This window comes from Antedon mediterranea, chromosome 1, assembly GCF_964355755.1.
Source record: "Antedon mediterranea chromosome 1, ecAntMedi1.1, whole genome shotgun sequence".
Lineage (NCBI taxonomy): Eukaryota > Metazoa > Echinodermata > Crinoidea > Comatulida > Antedonidae > Antedon > Antedon mediterranea.
Genome location: NC_092670.1, coordinates 39,216,229 through 39,239,927, shown reverse-complemented (window position 1 = coordinate 39,239,927; position 23,699 = coordinate 39,216,229). Strand labels below are relative to the sequence as shown.

General features: G+C 33.4%; 2 protein-coding genes across 3 annotated transcripts; one reads left to right on the top strand and one right to left on the bottom strand.

The window, feature by feature from the left end:
- Positions 1 to 888: 888 nt before the first annotated feature.
- On the bottom strand, positions 889 to 1,260 carry LOC140044951 (bursicon-like). Its single transcript, XM_072089670.1, has one exon. It carries the CDS (start codon positions 1,258 to 1,260, stop codon positions 889 to 891), a length of 372 nt encoding a protein of 123 aa, XP_071945771.1.
- Positions 1,261 to 18,608: 17,348 nt separating this feature from the next.
- LOC140039020 (solute carrier organic anion transporter family member 2A1-like) lies at positions 18,609 to 23,598 on the top strand. Of its 2 annotated transcripts, XM_072084775.1 has the most exons (8): positions 18,609 to 18,666; positions 19,010 to 19,162; positions 19,359 to 19,548; positions 20,093 to 20,219; positions 20,689 to 20,864; positions 20,999 to 21,063; positions 21,356 to 21,567; positions 22,128 to 23,598. In XM_072084775.1, exons 1-8 carry the CDS (start codon positions 18,642 to 18,644, stop codon positions 22,293 to 22,295), a joined length of 1,116 nt encoding a protein of 371 aa, XP_071940876.1. In that variant the 5' UTR covers positions 18,609 to 18,641; the 3' UTR covers positions 22,296 to 23,598. The 2 variants fall into 2 exon arrangements, with proteins under 2 accessions (XP_071940876.1, XP_071940877.1); XM_072084776.1 differs by lacking the exon at positions 19,010 to 19,162 and having other exon boundaries at positions 18,610 to 18,666.
- Positions 23,599 to 23,699: the final 101 nt, after the last annotated feature.

Sequence of the window (23,699 nt, the reverse complement as noted above, 5' to 3'; positions counted from 1 at the left end):
AATCTTTTTGACTAGTTTCTTGAATTGTTCTTTTCTTGACAATAAACCACTATAGATTTTAGGCGTGAGTTTAGTTACTCATGTAATTGACTATTCAGCTATGTTTATTTCAATAAATAAAAATTAAATATATTTAATACTGTAAAAATATTTAAAATCAAAATTTAAAAAAACCTAATTGTAAAACGTTTATCTAAAATTATCTTATTAAATTAGCAATGAATTGAAATTTCCTTTTTGCATTTATAAATAGAATCATTAATTTCACATCTGTTAAAAATAGATAAAGCTAATTGTCGCATTTTTAGAATCATACTTGGATACTAGACATAAAACAATTACAGAATACAGCGTAAATTACTTGTTCTTGGAAAAGTCACGTTTTTTACTGGTGCCGTAAGCGATAATGTGTAGAGTTACTCCGCCCTTCCCATGGCTGCTGTCCTGTGTTAGTCCAAATAAATTTCCTCATTAGACAATAATGCGGTAAAATTACTAATTATTAAGAAAGATAAGTTCTTGATTAATTAGTTTTTTTTAACCGTAAAGATTGTCCTATTTTGCAAATATCTATAGTAAGTTTTTCTTCCATGCACGTTTCAGATTGAATGCTAAACAGTGTACATGAAATTTAATCTGTAAATCATTAATATTCAGAATACCATTTTATTATTGATCAGCTTCATATATCAGAAATTCATGTTACTGAAATACACATCGTTGGAATTCTGTGAAGAAGCGGCAATGCATGTCAGCTTATCACAATTAAGCTGGATTTTGAGCGAATGTGTCTATTCAAGACATATAGCATGTAACTCTCAATGCAAGATGTATAACAGTCCAGCAGTATGCAGTATGTTGACGTCAGCCATCAGATTAGAGCATACATTAAAAGTCTGGCGTTGCAACGTCTTCAACAGTGATGGAATTACATGGTCGACACGAACAACTTTCGGCTTTTTTCAGCGGTACTCTTAAATTTGGTGAATCTAGATTTGGACAAGACAACTTCACTGATGCAACAATAAATTTATCCGCTTTGCAACATTTGCAAGATCGTTCTAACTCTAAGTAGTTCGTAGATGATACTCGGGTGTATGATAAACACATGCCCCTGCAGCCTGTCGACGGGACGGATTTTGGCCTGCATCCTGGAACTGATATTGTGTGTATTGTCCCTACTGGTACGCATATAGTGGAAACAATCGTTACGCCAGAAACTAAAAACATCAAGGTTGAGAATGCTGGATGTGACGACATAGTTATAATATTTCGAAATACCTGCAAGATAAAATAAACAATGTAGAAACAAGATACTTTAGCTATCACAGAGTTATCAATATTAAAGTGATTTTTAAAATATAAAATAATAGTGTAATATTAGACCTACTTTTGGGCTGATTATTCCATACTTTGAGAACTGAGCGTTACCATGCTGCAGCTGCTAATATCACAATTTAGCTTTCACGACTAGGCCAAATTCTACCACCGTTTTCATGTATTTCGTACCAAATAAAACTTTACTACTTCTTGTAATGAAGTAATAAGAAGAATTGCTAATGATGTTATAATAGGAAAAGTGGAAAGCCGCCGGATTTATTTGCCGGAAACATATACAAATTACCTCGTGTCAATAATGGCTATTTCGGTCACATAATCTAACACGTATTTAATTAGTTTGAACGTAGTCAAACCAAAATGCAGAAATGATCTTATTAATGGCATAGAAATTGACAACTAGCAGTCTGGAAATATTTCAAATATTATTTTATTTTTAGGAAAAACTTCAAAACGATTTCTAATATTCATTCAACTTGAATACAATGCGTTTAACCAACAATTCAGCAACAGGATTATATTTGTTTTATTAAAGAATAACGTCATTATTAAAGAATAACGTCATTATTAAAGAATAACGTCATTATTAAAGTATAACGTCATTATTAAAGAATAACGTCATTATTAAAGTATAACGTCATTACAAATTGTAGTCCCAAAAAACATTTCAATTTAAGGTGACATTTATTTACTTCAATAAAGACAAGATGGTTTAAAAAAACAGTTGAAGAATGCATGTTTTAAAAAAAGCATAATGCTTGTGGGAGACACGCCAAAAAAAAAAATATCAAACAGTCGTATATGTGCATAGTATGTAAATCGTCTATGTAACTCTATCAACTTAAGTGTTAAATTTACAACAAGGTTATGTACAACAAGGTTCCCAACGTAGTTCAATTACTAAAACAATTATAAAAAAAAAAATTGTTTTATTTTTTTTTAAATAATTGTATATATAAAATGACATTAACTTTAGTTTTTGTGAAATTCCTTGTGGAACAGGTCGCCCGCCTACGTTTCACGATTATCAGGCAGAATGCTTTTACCGATAATGATAAATGTCAAACTTGAACTATTAAAATTGTTTATTAATTGTTTTATATAATAGTATCAAGTTCCTCGCCCCGTGGGCGTATCAATTTAAACTCGTGTCTTTATTACCATAACATGGTAATAAAAATCATAGTTTTCAATAAATAATTTCAATATAAGTTTCTCGAAATGATCATTTGGAGGAACGTATAATTGAAAACTATGATGTTTATGTCTTCATTATTTATCTATTCATGTTCGATCATTCGATCTACAATTAGATTTTCATGTGTGAAATATGTATGAAACATGTAAATAGATGTATCAAGTATAAATGAATCTTAACTTGGTTTCTATACTTTTACCACAAACGGACTCTGATATATTGCTTTTTAGAGGATTAAGTATCATGTACTGTGAACGTACTACAGAAGAAATTAGTGGTGCAATCTAGGCAATATTATAATACTTCGATTAATTTAACCGAATAAATTATTATTAATATACTTTATCTCCTCAATTGAATTACGGTAGTTTGAAGCGTGTTCTAATTTCGTTGACGTCATGTTTCAAGTTAGCTGATGTATGTTATGGCGTATTGTTATTAAGTTTCAATTCTATCAAATTAAGTACTACTTATATTTCTGTTAGTTTTTCCGGCACTGATTTGTTCTTTACAATAACTGTGCAATTCGCCAGCAGTGACACCGTGATGTTGACGCGTACGTGCGTACTGTAAAGCGTGATTCCCACTAGAGACGCAACGCAAGGACGTACACCCAACGCAAGCGAGTTGACCAATAACAAGCCACTGTTCAAATAATCCATGGCTTATGATTGGTCAAATTACTTACGTTGCGTTACGTCCTTACGTTGCGTCACTAGTGGGAACCAAGCTTAATACGGGTAATCATTTCACGTTCGCGTGTCAACTTTGTGTGTCTCCAATGATGAATTAATGTAGCGTTAAGATGGCGTAAGACCAAGATAAAATACAAGCATGTTGATGATTTGTATCAAATCAAATGCATTCAGAGTTAGGTTTTGTCTGAACAGACCTAGTTTATCGGGTAACAAACACAGTTATTTCAATTAAGCATTAACAAATAATATATGAAACGTCCAATACAGATTACTAATAACTAACTATTCAGGTGTGTGATGTTCTCTAGTCGGCGACATGGTTCCTTGTGACGTCATCTTTATCTGGTTTTAAATTATTTGGACTGTTTACCTGTGTAATCTAACAGGATATATGAATGACGGTTGACTTTGTTACTATGGTAACCGGGTTAATTTTTGCAACCACGTGTTAGAAAATGAATCGGTTATTAAGATAAGAAAAAAAACTTTCTAAAATATAAATTACAGCATTCATTGCATTTCCTCTCAGTATAAAAAATTCCACAAACATCAGAATTAACAATCCAAACGTAGAACTTGTCTCTGAATGTTACAATTGATTGATGGGCCTCTTACTGTATTAGCTTTTTAATTTTATTAAAAATTAGCATAGCTTGAAATCAAATAGGTACATTTATGGATAAACGAATATAAGAAAATAAACTGTGATCTAAAAAAAGGATATTGTTCCAAAATTCTGTATTGTAGGCCTATGGTTTTTAACAAATCATTTTTATGTATTTTTGAGGACCTATAATATCTTTATTATAATAATATGTTTATTTCTTTTTACAAACCATGAGTTATTATTGTTAGCAGTATGTAACATGACAGTTCACGGCATTAACCTAGTTTTTTAAGGCGCAAAAATGAATAATGGTATGAAAATATTATTCTTCGTAAAAGTAAATAAATAGGTATTAATATAGTGGCAATTAAGGGCGGCGAGACTGAGTTTCGGCAAGCAAAAATGTTGATGTAAACGTCGGGAAACCTAGACTTAAGATGCTAGATAAATTATATAGTCTCCGTGATTGAATATGGTACTTACCTTCCTACGAATGAAATCCTTTTAATAAGTTGAAATCGGCGTTATACGGGAAAGCTAGGATACACCCGTCGTAAAACTTGCAGCTCAACCCGCCTTAGTATAAAGACAATCGACTGCTTTTGACTGTAAACCACATAAAGCTACGATTAATTAATATGCCAGACTCGGCACAGTTTTTAAGCTCGTTGAATTCTCAACAAACAGTGGGTTGCGTTTTGCTTATAAGCCTCGTATCAGACAAAAGTTGGCAATTCACCGTTGGCGATCGTTCCATTTCTAATAAATAGGGAACACCCAAGAACTTTGCTTCACAAACATATCGTTTATAAATGCTACCGACCTACTAAATCGCAGGAGGCAATTCGTTATAATACGTAAAGCGGTTAAACTCGACTGGAAAGAAATCGTAGATAACAATGAACTTTTCTGTTTCTATGTTACTTTTTCCTGACCGACTATAGAATTTAATTATAGCTGTCAATGTTAGTCTTTTAAATTACAAATTAATATATCATTAATGCAGCAGCGCTGCAATTGTCAGTGATACTATAAGGGGGAATAACAGACGAACTGACAAATAGCATTAGACAAACTCGTTTAAATGGGGATAAACATAAAAACTTTTTTATGCGTGGTGTGTTAAAATATTTATACCGTTAGTAATTGTGACGTTTGTATGCCGCTACTGGAGCAAACATGTTAACTTGAGTAACGATTATTAGTATTTTAAATTTTTCGATATTTATTTCTGTTTATTATCATCATCTCCGAACTTTTGTCAATCTTCAGTCTGTACGAAGCTTATAAGCAAACGCAACCCAATTCGGCGAGCTTAAACCTATCCAAATCTGGAATTATAAATTATGTATTATTATTTAATTATTATTATCCTTTATTATCTTTACCATCAGTCTAAAATAACAGTTGTATTATTTGTTATTAAATGAACTATATGATTTCTATATAATTTATAATTATTTATAATGAATTGGAATCATGATATGTAGGCCTACTGTGCCGGATTGACACAGTACCAGGTAAAGGTGTGGTTCTGCTAAATCTATATTATTATGTAAGTTATTAATATTATCCTATATTATCTTTATCAGTCCAAAATAACACTTGTATTATTATTATTTTTTGTTAAATGTACTATATAATTTCTAATTCTTTATAAGTGATATAAGTAGTTCTTTGATATTAAACCATGGTCTACTATCAAAGAACTACTTATATCATTATACGAATCGAAACCAGAAGAAATGTTTTCATAATTCTTTATAAGTATTTGGAATTATGATGTAGTTTGCCGGATTGACACAGTGCCAGGTAAAGAGGTGGTTATGCTAGATCTATATTATTATGTTATTAATTATTTTCCTATATTATCTTTACCATCAGTGCACAATAACAGTTTAATATAATTTTTTGGTTAAATTAAATGTACTATATAATTTATAATTCTTTCTAAGGAATCAGAATTATGATGTAGTGTTCCGGATTGACACAGTGCCAGGTAAAGAGGTGATTTTACAAGATTTCCAGTGAATCAGGTAATTTGATGCTTTTCTAAATCTCTGTACTTGTTGTTTTATCGATATAGCCACGAGCGATCCCGGTGTGTATGCTTCCGTCTCCTCAATCTTCTTTTTGCAGTAAATTAACTTTAGTCTTCGTACAATAACACAATGGTAATTGTTTCGAAATTTGAAATAGAAAATGAAAATGACTCACTTCATGCAAACAACCTGCTGCGCCAGGTAATGTGGAAAATAGGACACAGTGACCGTATTCACCAAACACTGAAATGTTTTCCTTAAATACTAAGTATTTCACTTAACTTAATAAACTTCATGGTATTTCCCTTAAATTGTATTCACTTAGATAGGAGATGTTTTTGTTTCCCTTAGCTTAAAGCGTGGTTCCCACTAGAACGCAACGCAACGACGTATTGACGAAAAGTGATTATTGCGTAGGTAATCACAAGTTGGAACCGACGACGCAACAGTGCTGCAAACATCGCAGGTTTGATATCACGCAGGCGGGGGCAAACACAATTATTAGAAGGGCATTTGCTTATGTTACTAAAGCGTGGTTCCCACTAGCGACGCAAAACGCAAGGACGTAACGCAACGCAAGTGAATTTTTTTTATTTTTTTTTATTTTATGTCTTTAGGCAATGTGGCCAAGGATTACCAATAGTGAATTAATCACTGTCCTATCAGATAGGTGGTAATCCCCCTGATACAGGGGCTATTTTGTGAACCAGTTCACCGGGGTAACCCCCTACTCTTTTCGAATAATGAACTGGGTTCTTTAAAGTGCACACAGGTTATAACTGTGTACACTGGACCTACGGTTTATAGTCCTTATCCGAGAAGACTTGTTCCACCACCAGAACTAGGAGCGAGTCGGCCTCGAACCCTTGCCGATGTTGTTGGCTCTTTAGACCAATCACAAGCGATGGCTTATTCGCTTTTGATTGCTAACTGTCTATGACTTCGCTTTTCATTGGTTAAAACGCTTGCGTTGCGTTCTGCGTAGCGTGTCGCTAGTGGGAACCAAGCTTAAGTACGGCCTTCCATCAGTAAACTTTCCAAAATGCTACACTGCAGCAGTGTAATGCTAATGTTCAGGATAGTCAGTTCAGTATTGGGAAGTACCCATGATGCTTAATTGTTACTGACATACGTTTATTCATTATTCATTCATTAAATCGGCCGTTGATTCATTTATTCCATCATGTTATTCAACATCCTGAAGGAGACGTGACGATTCCCACCAAAATGTAATATATTATCAGGTGTTGATTACCGTTCGTATTGGTTAAACCTATCGTGTATTACTAAATCCCTATTCGTCAAATTTACAATGACGTAAATTATGTCTCAATGTTGAATCATCTTTGCTAATTAGATACCTTTACTCAGTTATGATGATACAATATGTGTACGCATGCGTAAACTGATTACGCTACCTGTCTCTCTCCCTTGACGACAGGCGGCGGCATTCCGATTGTCAGTCGGTAGTTTAAATATATAATTTAGCTAAAATCACCGGTCTTGAATGATAACAATGTATAGATTGATACGATTGGTGTTTAGCTGACGTGTAGCCGTGTTTGCTGATTGCGAAACATAACAAAGTAGGCCTAATAACAGATTGAATCACTATTGTTCGATAAATTGTATTTATTTTCATTCATTATCACAACATTTTGATATTTCATTAGACCATGATATAAATATAATTACTGTATATTCAAATGACGTGTTCAACACATTAAGGACTTTTCCCTATGTGGCATACAAATTAATAACAATAACACTATACTGATGAACGTTTTTTGCGCATGCTTACAAAGAAAATTATGTTGTGATAGCGTCTATACGATTTTAAAATGTCCACTGATCTTGACAGCTATCATGTGTGGGTATGCACTCATGTTCGTTATTGTTTTTTATTTGTTGTTGTCGAGTATATTACAACATTTATAAATAAATCATTAACTAATTGAACGCAGGGGAGTGTTGGTTTTCCATGCATGCACACTACTGTCGTATATCTATTCCTAGTGAGTATGATTTAAAAAAACAAAATTAACATTAGTTGATGCATCAACATCACATCAATAATATGTGTTTTCGTAGAAATTCTGTAAACCATTAGTAATTATTGACGATTCTGTAAGAAAGTTTCCTAATTTTTAGACTTAGACCTAGAAAAGTAACATTTTGGTCGTACACACATTCTAAGATCTTAATTAATGTATGTCGTGACGTCACATTGACGTATTTAAAATAATTTTCTTCAAAAACTCTAATTCGGCCTTTTGTATAACCTGCATGTTCGTAAGTAATTGTGTAACTGTAATCGGTAATAAAATAAAATTAGAATTGAGGTAAACTCAACTGAAATCACGAATTTATTCTACATTATTTATTCGGTTTTCCTGGCCGAAATCGTGTTGCGTTAATCTGTTGTTTTGGAACTAATATTAATTTATTTTATTAAATCGAATCAATAAACGGACATCTTATTGTTAGGAGAAAAACACTACGTTAAATTAATTTATTTTGGATTTAAATAGTAATGACGTAGGGTATGCTCTGAGTACTAAACCCTAGTGAAAGACATGTTGAAAATACATAAAGGCACTGTAACAAATAACACAAAAGGCACGCACAAATCAAATCATCATTGACCTAATATTGACGCGCGCGTACTAAACCGGACGCGTCAATTGATGTATTTTTCTAGTGTCAATTAAGATATATAAAGAAGTTAGGATTAATAAATACAATCACTTGTTATATCAATAAACAAAATGAGCGAACTCCGAGCGATAGTACATTATATATTTTGTTCATCTCTATTCTCTGATATGATTTTAATCTTTGCCTAGGTCTGCAAGCAAGCTTCAAATTATCGTGCAATATTTAACAGTTTTTTTTTTATTCACGGTATTTTAGGTACGACACAAGCTATAGGCTTAAATATTTTTTTTTTTTTTGGTAGCTAGCAATAATTTAAAACTGTATTTAACTCCAATATTATAAACTGTTTAATTTCATGAAGCAAGTTAATTTTGTACACCACAGTCATTTTCCAGACGTTATCCAGTTGGGTGTGCAGCCTCAGAAACATTCCATCGCATCCATTCTCATACGCTATCTTCGCCATGATCCAACTGCTCCGAATAATTCAATCATCAGATTATTTGGCATAAGCTCCATGAAAAATGTTAATAAGTATATAATCTCAGACCTTGAAATGCTGTAGGCTTGTAGTATAATATATGGCAAGATCATGATTTCAAGCGAGTTCTTCAAGCTTAGGAAAACCTCTGAAACAGTCAATAACAGCTTCACCTTAAAATATAATTGCATTTTCTTGGGGAGAAAAAGCAACATTAGGTACTTTAGGAATGTTTGGGTACCTGTGTCTTAGAACATCTCCAATGTCATGAAATTTTTTTAGGCATAGGAGCAACATCGGCTACACCGCGAAGCCCATTGCAAGGGCGACAGGAACATCTCGTCGGCCGTTGGATAGTAAATCTGAGGTTTTTTCTAGGCTTACCTGTAAAACTTTGCATACAATTGATTTTCATTTTTTTTTCATAATAGCCTTCCGCTTTGCAACAAGTACAATGTCGTTCGATTTCCTGGTAATTTTTCAGCGAAGTTCGACTGTACGAAAAACACATTCCTCTGCACGCTTTATTTTCTATTATTCTTTCTCCGCATCCCTTTTTTTTAACTTTGCTTTTTATATCGACAAGCGAACAACTCTGACAACTGGTCAGCATTATCATACTAGCAAACAACGCTAGTATTATGTAGCGATTCATCTACAAAAGAAATAGTCACATAGTGTATACTTAAAAGTAAAAACAATCATTTAAATGTTAATTAAACTGTATTTCTAATATATTTAGAGAAGTTTATTTATTACAAGTAGTTCTTGATATTTAACATTCATTAAAATGAAATAAATTTAGTTACTGGATACAGATCATAATCATTTATATTAGATGTCATTAATAATATAATAATTACAATAGTGTATTATTAATTAAAACACTAAACATGTTAATGTTTACCGTAGATAAACATGATTAAAACACAGTAACTAATATATTATTTTTTAATAATGCATAGTTAATTGTTTTGATTATGTGTTTCTATAACCGCGAGAAACAATGTTTGTTTATACTTACGGTTTTTCTCCAAACAGTTTAGTTGGATACGGGTGTAACACAATTTAAACCATAGAAAACGGATGGTATAACAGTATCAAGCTGCTTTGACTTTCTACAAATCTCGATTCCCTAAAGCCTTGTACGTCGAGATTTGTTTGGTTACTCGTCTTCGTGGACACCGCTCGTTGTTATTAATAGTACCGGGGGATGAAACGCCATGCGCATGCGCAAATTCTTCCTTAAAGGGATGAGAAGGAATACTAAATTCAATGTTTTTTTTTCTAACCTTATAAAAACATAAAGATAGATCGTTGATTAATCGTAAACAGAAAAAGAGTATGGTAAATCCGAAAAATAAGAGGCCATAAAAACATCATTTGGAGAATAATATTTTAACAAAACATTCGACTATTAACCTCCCTACTTTATTCAATTTTGAAATGTTTTTTTAAACAGTATAAATCGCATATGACGGATATACGTCCGGTTAGATAATGTTTATTTTTACCTAAAATCTTAAATGCATGACAAGAAACATAGTTTATATGATATTATACAACATAAGTCGTTTTAATGCAGCATTTCAGACATGCTTTCTATACTTCAACAACCAAACAAGCGTGGGTGTCCTTTACGATTAAGTCATGTTTAAAACAACAAAATCAAGATTAAAACAATTTGAATAAAAATATATTATGTTACAGAATCGTAAGCATATTTGTATGATACATATACATTTTGTAAACGTAATGAAATGTAGCAATGCGTGTACGTTGGCCAAATGGTTTAAGAGGTGTTCCAAATTATGGCTTATGGATTATTAGTATCAGTCTCTAGGGGACATTAAGTTAATGCAAGTATGATATCAAAGCGTAGGATCGGAACACAAATTTACCACCGCAGAATAGCGTAAATCAATCAAACCCGAGTGCCAACAAAATTCGCAGTTATATACTTTTTAATAAAAATATATACTGACTATTAGTATAAGTATTTCATCAGCCTTGAGCACTCTTGAGTGGTATGTGCGCTATAAAAATCTTATTATTATTAGAAGTGAGAACACATTTTATACATTTAAAATGACGCGTACCGTGCGATATAAAAAAACGCGTATCGTGCAATATAACAAACGCGTACCGTGCGATATAACAAACGCGTACCGTGCGATATAACAAACGGGTACCGTGCGATATAACAAACGCGTACCGTGCGATATAACACACGCGTACCATGCAATATAACAAACGCGTACCGTGCGATATAACAAACGCGTACCGTGCAATATAACAAACGCGTACCATGAAATATATGTTCACGCGTGTCCACCTGTCTGTGTGCAAGTGTGACTGACGAGAAACTTGACAAACGTAATGTAAAGATATATGTATGTAAATATAAACAGTGATCTGTCAAAAACCATCGTCGTATTATTCAGAAGTCACCTTAAATTATCATTCATATTAGATATGGTTCTACACTGTAATTTTGTACAGCAGAAACGATTTACAAGATACACGCATAGCATACACAATGCACCCAGTTACATGTTAATATGCGCATAATACATACTATATCAAACAACAATATAACTATTAATTATGCTTACATTTGATCTAATGAACGAGAATGTCGAGAATTATTAATCATCTCATTATTATTCGGCGATTAGATATAATAGACCGAACACATTGTATTAAAAAGTACATCAATAATACTCTGTTGAAAACTAACCGACCTCCAACATAACTGAGCATACAGCATTAAACTTGGTTCTCACACGAGGACAAATCGCAAAGGACGTTAGCGCAACACGGGTGAGTTGACCAATGACAAGCGACAGTTCGAATAATACATCGCTTGTGATTGGTCAAATTACTTGCGTTGCGCTTACGTCCTTGCGTTGCGTTCTAGTGGAAACTAAAGCGTGGTTCCCACTAGCGACGCAACACAACGACGTAACGCAACGCAAGTGAATTGACCAATCACAAGCGATGGCTTATTCGCTTGTGATTGCTAACTGTCTATAACTTCGCTTGTCATTGGTTAAAACGCTTGCGTTGCGTTTACGTTCTTGCGTTACGTTCTAGTGGGAACCAAGCTTTAGCATTTGTGACGTTCTACTAGGTATAGTGTACAGCCTTCAAAAATTGAAAACGCTCCTGATTCAATACCTTTATACATACAGTTATATACATTGTTATGGATTACTAAAAGTTGAATTGAATTGAGTTAGGCCTATCCTTAATAGAATGAATGTATACTATAACGTGCAATCGATGAAATAATATCGATTTGGAGTTCTATATTTTGACATTACGTCATCTCCAGTAATCAAATTATTTCTATAAAATTCAAGGTTACGTTATAACCAATCATATTGATCTTAAAGTTGACTTTCGCTTGCTTTAAAATAAACTGAACACAACTATTATATAGTATTTATCTAAATTATGCTTAATTCTGGAATAGGTAGACACAATGTAAAACGTGTCACCAACTCCGTGTCGGTTACCCACCCCATGAAAGAGTGATCACTCCCCCTGCTCACATTGGTATGGGAAAGTACGGTACACCGGCGAAGAGTGAAATTTAATGGGTACAAAGTAGATTTCAAAGTTTCAGAATGATAAGGTTTTAATATTATGTGGCAATGTCTGTCTCGTGGAAATAGGTTTAGAAGAAAGAGGTTTAGTTGGCAGATGTTCAGTATCTATGGAGTGGCTTCTGCGTAATAACGTAAAGGTCATCTGCTTTCAATTGAAAAATCTGAAATGTTTAAATTAGGTAAAATTATATAAATGCCTTAAATTGATAAATTGATCTATAAATTATTTTATTATATTATAAAATAATAAATTATTGTAAATCAAAGTGTATGCATACATTAATTAATGAATAAAGATGGAGATACTCATAAAAGAAAAAAAATGAATATATAATAATACACATAATCGATTAAAATGAATATTATATATAAACAGATAAAGCTCTAATGTGCACTTTGAATTGTCAGTGTTAAATAAAATTACATTAAAGAAACTATATTACAATATAAATGTTCACTTGGTAATAAAATGGAGCAGCAGCGTATCAGATGTGTAACTGTGTATTTTCAGTGTTGATGTACATGCTTCATAAATTATGTATGAATTTCAAATAATTCGTGTACCCGGTTATTGGCCGTTGGATTGAACCGCATAAGGCTGGTTAAATGTGTTAAATGAAGGTTTATATATTAAGTTAAAATCGATCAGCGAGAACAAGCCGCTTAGTCAATAACTGTATCAAGGTAATTCTATAAGAACATCATAAATATAATTAAATATAAAAGTAATTTATTATAGTTTGTTAGAGAATTTTTCGATTTTCTGATTAGACAGATTCGGTTCCCACACTTTGATGCAACGCAAGGTCGTAAGCGCAACCCAATGTAGTTCGACCAATCAAACCATCCGAGCTGTCGCGCGCTTGTGGTTGGTCAACTCACTTACGTTGCGTGTACACGTATCCTTGCGTTGCGAGAGAGAACCAAGCTTGACAAACTTTCTGCACATACTGTTTTCTGGGATGCATCTTTGACGAGTTCAATAAGCTCTGTCTACACTATCAAACTTTTAAAATGTGATTTGCCCATATATGGACATGATGATGTCATATCACTACCATATTTGGGTATATCACTACCATATTTGGACACACCACACATTTTTTGTCAAACTAGTTTGATAGTGTAGACAGCTTTAGAGGAGAACATCGAAGTGGTGGTTTGCAAATCTCTATGATAGGTCAAACCGTTTTATGTTAAAAATTTTATTTTGAATGCAAACGTATATTTACATGTTGATTCTCACATATGAACGAAGCTCTACAAAATGTCACGTCGGCAATCCATATGACCCGGAGGCAAGTAACAATCGGAAGAGAATTATTTTTGCAAACTCATCAAATATAATCATTGTGTACTCCAGTTAAATCCGTTTTTTCTTTTTAATGTCTTTTATTACCCACCTTTCGATAAAACCAAATCGCTTCTAGCTAGTTCATTTTCTTTTCTTCTAAACGCCTTCTCACTGACGTCACTGAGATTAACCTTCTAAACCTTGGTTATAATTCTACTTTTGCAAGTAGTTTGTCTTCATCTTATGATCACCAATATCTTTGACTTTATGGTGTATTACAAAATCTTATCAAGCTATTTTCTCAACTTAAAATATATTTTAATACCATCTGTCACTTAGGAATCAAGATTAACGCTTAACGGGAACTTGCAAATGTCACTTTTATTATGGTGTGAACACATGACACAGATTTGTCAATTTTTCAATTTTATTGACATTGTTTTATATTAATTAAAAGAACAAATTTATTATTATTCAAATGGAAATTACTGAAAAAATCACAATGCTGTGGGCATCAGTGGGGATACAAAATAAAAAAAGCAAAAAGCTAAATCAAAACGATAAAGTAAAACAGCCAGAAAAAGAGAAGCAGAGCTTTCGGGCAACACTAGCCCTTCATCAGTGCAACATAATTATTACTACAATACTATATATTATGCTATGATAATAAGTAAATAAGTTATAGTACAATAGGCCTATAATATATATTTTTTATGCGTGTTTTCTTTTCAATATAATTCGTAGACCTAAAATGGTTTTATACTGTTGTTGTTTATACTGTATTCGGAAAATTGATTTGATCGTCGATTACGCAATTTAATGTTATTGCGTGGGTGGGAGACAAGATAGAAGATAAAGCATTCTATTTCTCTTTATGGGGGCTCTTTGCAGCAAATCAACATTTTTCTTTATTTCTATGTCTAAAATATCATTCTTATTTTAATTACCTGACATCTAATTCAGAGTAAACGCTAAAATGGACACTTGTGCGTCTATTTTAAAGACAATTATAGAGACATAAGATAGTTTAATGACATACTTTGTGCTTGTGACGTAGGGTTGGGACATAGAGGGGCACTTATCGGCACGCTTCAACACCGAATCTGTCTAACAGTTCAACGCGCTAAATATATTTTACAAACACTAATTCTGTATCATTAAATAGTTTAAAGTACCGTTTATATAAGGGGTCAAATGAGGTTTAATTATTTTTAGTATTCTTAGTATACAGCTATAGATTTAGCGTTATCGTATTCTTAAAGATGTAATTGTCCTCCTAAAAAGATAAAAAATGAAGAATAATTAAATCAGACTTTGTATAGGTATTTTGTAGTTTTAATAAAGTTAATCACTTTTGTAGAAACAAACCACTATATACTTATAAAATGACAAAATAAATGGTTAAATTCAACCAAAATCCCATTTGCTGGTAGCCAATTTGACTATTATTTTCTTTAATTTACATTTTTTCAGGTAAAATTATTATTTTTTGATCAAATTCTTGTTCAAAGTGAATAATTAGTATGTGACATTAAAATGGCATATTCAACAAAAAAATGTTAATAATTATTTTTTCGGGGGGACAATACATCTTTAACCTGGTTGATATCCATCTTCTACAGTGTAAAAATGAAGTAGGACAGGTGTTGTATGTTTTCAACCATAGATAGATTGTCCCGTCCTTATCTTTTCCCTTAAGTCTATCCTCCCCCACACTTTGGCGTTGCAGTGCTTTAAACATTACATTTATTTTACCTTGATTTACCTTGACCTTTAGACTATAAACCTGTTAAGGTTTGTGAGTCCCTCTTTGAACATCTTGGTTATGGACATGATGATGTCAAATCACTACCATATCTGGGCCACATCACACTTTATTTGTCAAACTAGTTTGATAGTGATTTAGAGTATGCGTACAAAACCGTACATTTTATGTTCGCGTCGGAACGCGTGCGTTAAAAGTTGTGCCACTAAGTTCTTTCTGTTGTGGCTGTACTAGTTTTAAACGCAAAGATTGAATGGAATTTAATCTTGTTTTGAACAACTTTGCCTGAAACAATCACCCACATGTATAAAAATACACCTGCAAAATTCTCGATACAATAACTTATCATTATTACTTTCAGGCAAACACGGGTAAAATAGGCCTAATAGATTTGAGTGTCAGCAGTAAATAGTTTAAGTAATTTGAATTTGTTAACTCATAAAAAAAACACATAATACTGATGCAAAAGTCATTTGCCATACGTTGGTGGTATTTGCGTGCGCATAATGATGTTACGCGCGTGCACTAAATGATGACATTATTGTATATCTTCAGGGTTTTAACTACGCTTTTATCGAGCGTCGGGAGCTATGTGATTTTATATAAAATATGTATATTAAATAGGTGTCAGAAATATTCTCAGGATAGTTATAAGAGTCAGAGTTAAAAGTTACATGTAACAATATAGTGTTACTGATTTAAGCCATTTTCTACTATTTAATCCTCTTAGGTTTTAACATTATGACACAACGTAATTTTTTTGTTTTCTTAAAATCTTCTAAATTACACTCTTTCTTGGAACAAGGTGATTACCATCTCGCTTCATTATAATATAAAAGAGTTAATTTGCTCATAAAAGTCAGTCAATTTAGTCATGTGACAACGGAAGAGACAAGATCTAGAGATAAAAATTCAAGATTTTATTCTAGTGTCCGAAAAATAAATCATATGAATATATTGGAGATGTTAACGTGTCGAGTATCTAATGATAATTATTGATTTCCAATATTTTCATTTCTTTATTCGAATTCAAAACATTAATTAAAAACATTACAGGAATGAATTCAGGGTTACCAATGGTCAAACTTATTTCTATTGTGGCCCTTAAGGATGAAATAGGTACATAATATAGTTATATAAAATTAGGCAATTGCAATTAACTATAACAAATGTATTACATAATATTACATGTCTGCAGAAACAGATAATTTTTATGTAAAACGGATATTTATCCTATTTAACCGACGCCATTTTCCCTACTCTCCCCCACTTCTCTCTCAGTCCCTTCCTGTCCGATCAGATATCCCATAATCGGTCATAATAATCGTCATTTGCGGTTTTCTCAATAATGACAACTAATGCTAATATTTGATTATCTCGACGCGAACGTTTGTACTTTACACTTATGATTTAAACTTGTTTACTTGTCTAAGCGTAGACATCATTGTCTGCTACCTTGTTGGCCGTAGTTAACATTACATTTCGAGTGGTAAAATATGTTTTCAGGTAGGCCTACAGACAACCACCCCGAAAGAGCATTCAGTTGGGAGTACGCACCGGCACTTGAAGTAAATGACACTGTTCTCGACGACCACGCACCGTCTGGCTGTCCCACTCCAAGGACCCAATCACTACGAATTACTCGCCCACCAATCAGTCGTTCATTGGAAAGACATTACAGACTATCTACCGGTGTAGAACTACACAGTCATAGAGGTAAATGTTCCTGCAAGTTTGAAAATGTAGTAACTCTTACTTTTTTGACGTGTGTGGTTGTATTTACATATTCTGCTATCGATGTTATATTAAACACATTTCCAAGTATAGTGGAGGAACTGGACAGTAGCATCACAAGTAGTTTGAAAAAAGCCGGAACTGTTTCGACTGTTTTAATATGGGCGTACATAGGCTCGAAGACAAACAAAGCGAGAGTTACGGCAGTCGGTATACTTATATCTGTTTTCGGCGTTATTATTTTAGCAATACCGAATGTGTTATTGAAAAAGGATAAAACACCTACAAACACATCAAGATTAAAACATATTCTGTGTTACAACAATAGTAACTATACTCATGAGTATACCTCTAACAAGAATGACGTAGAAGCAACGTCATCATCAATGCTGAGCTTATTAATGCTCGGGTCCATCTTGTATGCGATTGGCAAAGTGCCACTTGTTCCATTATCCATTGCATTAATATACGATACGTTTAAAGACCCACATAAGGCAGCTGGTTATGTCGGTAAGATAGTTAGAATCCATTTTTTTTTATAGTTTTGATTTGGATATAAGGACGTTCAGAGTCCACTTTGTGCTAAGTTTACATAAACATTTGTGTTAGTTCAGTGTAAACAGAATATGTGTAATTTTAAACATTCATTTCATCTCTGAATACAAATTTGTTAAACTTAAATCCAGATAAAATAATAACAGTATAATATATACTTCCAAGGATCAAAATTCACAAAGTCAAATATGTTGTCATTGCTTGGAGTGTAATTTGTAAACATTTTTTGGAAGTAAATAACTTAATTTAAACTGCAAAATGGCCTATTAAAAATCTTTACTTTTTTATAAATCTTTTAAAAATCTACAATATATCTTTAAGAAAATAATTTCTATTACAGCTACTTTGATAATAGTGGTCTGTGTTAGTCGGCCGATGTGGTATATCATCGCAACTATACTTGGAATCCCTGATGATGAACGTATTCCTAAACTTGGTGGTACTGGTATATGGGTCCTCGGGGGATATGTGATGAGCTGTTGTGTATTGTTTATCTGTACTTGCTTACTTGCCTTGTTCCCGCGTACATTACACCAAGTATCGTGTAAATGCTTTAGGCGCAAAAGAAGAAGTTCGAGCAGCAGTGATTTGGAAGATTTTTACTCTACAATTCGCTCGAGTAGATCTAGAGCTCCAACTGTTACACAAACTGGGAAGATGAAAATATCTAGAAGAATGCGTGGTAAGATCACTATCAAATTTTATGTGGCAACAAAATGTGATGTGCCCATATATGGACATGGTGATGTCATATAACTACCATATTTTGGTGTATCACTAACATATTTGGGCACATCACTTTTTTTGTTGTCAAACTAGTTTGTAGACAGAGATTTTATCATATCAATTGACCTTTCTTCTATAGTTCACTGAAAAGAAAAATATACCTAAAATGAATTGTTATAGTTTTTGTAAATACACATCATTAAAAACTTAGAAAGCAACAAAGCAGTGTTTCAGAAGATACTGTATCAATAACATTATATTTTGTACATTATTTAACTGATTTTTGTGTTTTGGCTCAGAATTTTTGAAGATGAATAAGCGAATACTGACTAATCCTGTTCTTGTACCAGTGCTTTTAACTGCAAGTGTAAATTTTGCTCTCATCGTTGTTACTCTGACTTACGTCGAAGATCAATTTTCTATGTCTAACCTGTCTTATTCGGTAACTTTAGGTAAATACAATTGTTTTTGTTATTTTGCCAAACGTGTTTCAATTAAACAAAGACGACTACAAAATACCAAGTAGGCAAAACTCCGAGTTTTTACAAAATACAAAGTAGGCCTATACGTACTGTGACGTTTGCTTTTTTTCAAGTAGACTATTGCACACTTTTAAGTTTTGGAAACTTATTTTCTTTTTCCCATTAGGTGTTATAATATTTTCAATTATCGTTGGAAGTCTAAGCAGTTGTGTGTGCATAAGCATCTTCAAACCTAAGTCTGTTGTACTTACTCGAGCGTTGTTGGTACTTAGCATCTTGGGCGTACTTATTCCGTTATCAATAATGTTGACTACTGGTTGTCAGAATCCTGAAATTGTTGGTCTTACTGACGACATGTAAGTGACAACGGGATTTTTGTCAATTTAACTCAAATTACGCTTAATGAATGTTCTAATTATCTTATCATTTACAGCTGTTGTACACAGAAGTCTTTTTAATTTTAATTCCAGAATGTAATTGTTTGTTTCGGTGTGTTTACAATGTATTTCTGAATACATAGACAATTAATTACTTCCGCGTTTAATGAACGTAAACGTTTTCTCCAACGAAATTACTGGAACTAACCAAAAGGACGCAAGTAAGAAATATGCATTGTAAAACATGGTCATGTACATGGCTGCAGTCGCGTGCTCAAATTTGAGTTAGTGTTTACCGACCGACCAACTTACCGACCGACATAGTGAGCTGTAGAGTCGCGTTGCACGCGACTAAAATGGAACGGAAGATTTAATGGTAAACATCTTTCGTTCACTATTTTCTTTGTGAATTTACGTCCGTTTGGTTCAATAATTATTTACTGCTATGTTTACTACAGAAGTTGGAGAAAATGAAACAAAATATGGATTATGTTACCAATGATATTGTTGTTTTCGTCAACAGTCATTGTGGGTGTATGTGTCCCAGCAACACGTATTCACCAGTATGTGGAAGTAATCTCATCACTTATATCACACCTTGCCACGCCGGATGTCAGAGTGCCGAATTCAATAGTAATGAAAACAAAATGGTAACAATTTACACATTTGACATTTATCTCAACGGTTCATATTGAGTTCATTTTTCACTTAAAACAACAATTCATCATCGAATACAAAGATATATATTAATGTATTCTTTCACCAGCAATGATAAACTTATGGGTTGAAATACGTAATAACTCAGTATACTAAGTACTACAATACAAAATTATTAATATTCAAATGGGATTCAAATATAAAACTGACGCTTTCGTGTTTTGTAACTTGTGCACGGGGTTTTAGGAGAATAGTTGGCGTAAATGAGATTCGGCCTAAAGAGATCCAAGTTTAGCAATCTTACCAGTATCCCAACCCTGATAACCCACATGTCAATGTTTGTACCATTAACACTAGGTTTAGAAGGCCAGGGGTTGGTCAAAACACGTTTGTATTGAACATTTGCATAGGGCCTAATATAAATCTAAACTTTCACTTTGTTTTGCTGTTTTTGATCTATAGATGTTTACTGAATGCTCTTGTGCAACAGGCCTAAACCAAACCAGTCAGAATAGCGTTGTTGTGGACGGGGAGTGCGATTGGAATTGTGACTTGACTTTACCTTTCACTTTTTCCATAGCTTCTATATTTTTTATGGAGTCAGCAAAAATCAATCTTATGATATTACTATCTGTAAGGTAAAAGTTTAACTTAACGAAATCGTGTCGCCCAATAATGTTGAAGAAATGTCCGCCTTGTTAATCAATATTGCAATAATAAGCTGTGAGATATTTTAAAATTATTATGAAGTTTATTCTTATGTAATTCACAGGGTAGTCAAATCAGAAGATCGCACATACACTTTAGGATTTGGTACTTTTCAGATGATACTTTTAGGTACGGAAACTAAACATATTGTATTTAGGTCAACAGTAATGTATTTACACTAAACGATACAGTTTCAATGTCCGCCTATTATATCTTAAAATTAATCGTCATTTATATATTGAGATACTAAGTGCGGTATATCGCACACTATGATTACAATCTACTACTAATTAAAAGGAGTACGATTACGAGGTGCAGTTGAGGAAATAATTATACATGTCTCAAACGGCGCCCCGTAAGTAGTACAGGGTTTTCTGTATAGACGATGAGTTAAAGATACAACATTGTTTTTGTTTTATAGGTTTCTTTCCAACCTTACTATACCTTCCAGTTATCGATAACGCCATGTGTCTTCTTCATGAATCAGTATCAGACGTCCAGACATGCGCAGTTTATGATAAAAGTCTTTATCGAATTGTTTTCTATAGTCTTGTCATCGCTTTTAACGTTATAGGAGTTTTATTATTGTGTTTTGCATTCACAAAACTACCACGTAATCGGTTTAACCAGAAGGTAGGCCTACATACATGCTTTTACATTATAGTAGTATTTACCTTGAATCGCCACAGTCCGTCTTCTTTCGATAGAGTGTGGCAGGGTTAAGGGGGCTTTTTGGCCCATTATAAAAGTAATGTATGATTAATTATCCATTCGTAATTCCTCATGTTGGATCACAGTTCATTATTATCTTTGAGGTGTACCTCATATCGAAATCATAAGGTCAATTACACGAGTGAGTGGCCGAGCGGTTAAGACAGTGGAACCGTAATACGTAGCCATAACATTGGCAAGGGTTAAAATTCAAGGCTCACCCGCTCCATGGTTCTGGTGGTAGAACGAGTCGAGTCTTTCTCGGATAAGGACTATATACCGTAGATCGAGTGTACACATCTGGCTCATGTGAACTTTAAATAACCTGGTACATCTTTCGAGACACCCCGGTGTACTAGTACACACATAATCACTGTCACAAACTCATCGTACTATACACTGGGCCCTCTGGGAGAACAGTCTTTGACTTAAGAGGCTAATATAAATAAATAATAATAATTACACATTTTATTGTGTTTTAGGATAGCAACATGTGGCACAGCCTACGATCTCGAGGAAGTGATTCGATATTGAGGCGAAATAATGTAAATGACGACTTCGAATACTACTCTCCGCCACAAAGTGTAACAACATTTACAACCAATTCTCCGCCGGATCGTTTGCAATTAGATGTCATACGCCCGAATTAGTTCATAGTGAGTCGAGTGGCTGCCGAGTAACCCTATGTGATCAATGACAGTCAATCAAAAGTACATACAGTTTTTATAACAAAGCTTTCTCTTTGTACAAACCAAACAATTATAAGCGAACTTACAGAAAGTTTCGAAACCTGACAGGTTTCAGTCTCACCTGCCGTTTCATTGTTTCTTTTACAAAACGATATCTTTGTTATACCTATCGTAAAACCAGATGAATTTTTTCCAACATACAATTTTCGTCTTGTTTCTCGTAGGCCTATTATGCTTTTACTTTTCACTTTTAAAGTTTTAGTGTGTGAACCTTACAAACTTTATTTTTCTGTCAAATCATCCTATCTATTTTAAGATTTTATTTGAACTTATTTCTGTGTCCTAAGTAACCACTTTAATTGAGTACCTTTTCTTTTTACTGAATCAAAATTTCTCCCATTATAAGAATTCCCTATCTCTCATGCCTTATAATAGTGCGTGCGTATACTCGAGAAAATCTGACCCATACAATGAAAGCCTCAGTGGTCTAATGGTAGGATGTCTGCATATAAGCAGACGATTCCGGGTTCGAATCCTTATCTGACCGTTTGAAATTCAATGTAGGCCTATTAATGTATTGTTCCTATATATTAATGCCTGTAAATTTATATAATATTGTTAGACATGGTATTTGTTCATCTGTGTAACGGCCGGAACATGACCGCTCACTGGTTAGAGCAGAGCCTGGAGGAATAGTAAGGCATTGCAATATGCCGAAAAAGACCTTCTCCAGCGTTGGTCACTTAGCTCTCCCTAAACCAGTGGCCTCGTGTCTCTGCGTTACACCGTATCTGCTTAGCATTATCTCACTATGTTCATCCTCCACTGTGTTTACGTGTAAAATAAACCAAATTTAACTGAATTATGAGTGACTCAAAGCATGTTAACGATCTAAGTTAGATCGTAGACATTTCAATAACATAAAGTTTCGGCTGTCACCACAGAGTGTTAGTTGCTGTAAATTGTCGGGCGAAGGTTGAATAACAATTTTGAATAATATAGGATTAGTTAATAGCTATACTTTATTCAACAAGTCTTCCTTTATATCTCTACCTTTGTCAAGTTAATACACTGTGTCTATAGAATTTAACTACTGTAACAGTTTTACTGATAAAGTTACATTTTTACTTTTGTATTGATATTTTAAAATTCTATGCAATATAATATTACCAATGTAAATAATAACAATAACATTTACCACACTGTATACTGTATAATGTATGACGAGCCATGGTATTTAGATCACTCTAGGAGATTGAACTTAAACTCGAATTAACAATTGTACGAATCCATTCAACTAGTTGTAATTTTAAAGCCATAAATCTTATATTGTTGGTTGTTCATCCGAAGAATATTATATCCTAT

Excerpts from the sequence above, each read along its gene's own strand:
- LOC140044951 (XM_072089670.1), bottom strand. The coding sequence starts at position 1,260 with ATGTCGTCACATCCAGCATTCTCAACCTTGATGTTTTTAGTTTCTGGC.
- LOC140039020 (XM_072084775.1), top strand. The coding sequence starts at position 18,642 with ATGAAAATATCTAGAAGAATGCGTG. Across the intron at positions 20,865-20,998 it reads ATGATATTACTATCTGTAAG|GGTAGTCAAATCAGAAGATC; the intron begins GTAAAAGTTTAA and ends TGTAATTCACAG. Across the intron at positions 21,568-22,127 it reads GTAATCGGTTTAACCAGAAG|GATAGCAACATGTGGCACAG; the intron begins GTAGGCCTACAT and ends ATTGTGTTTTAG.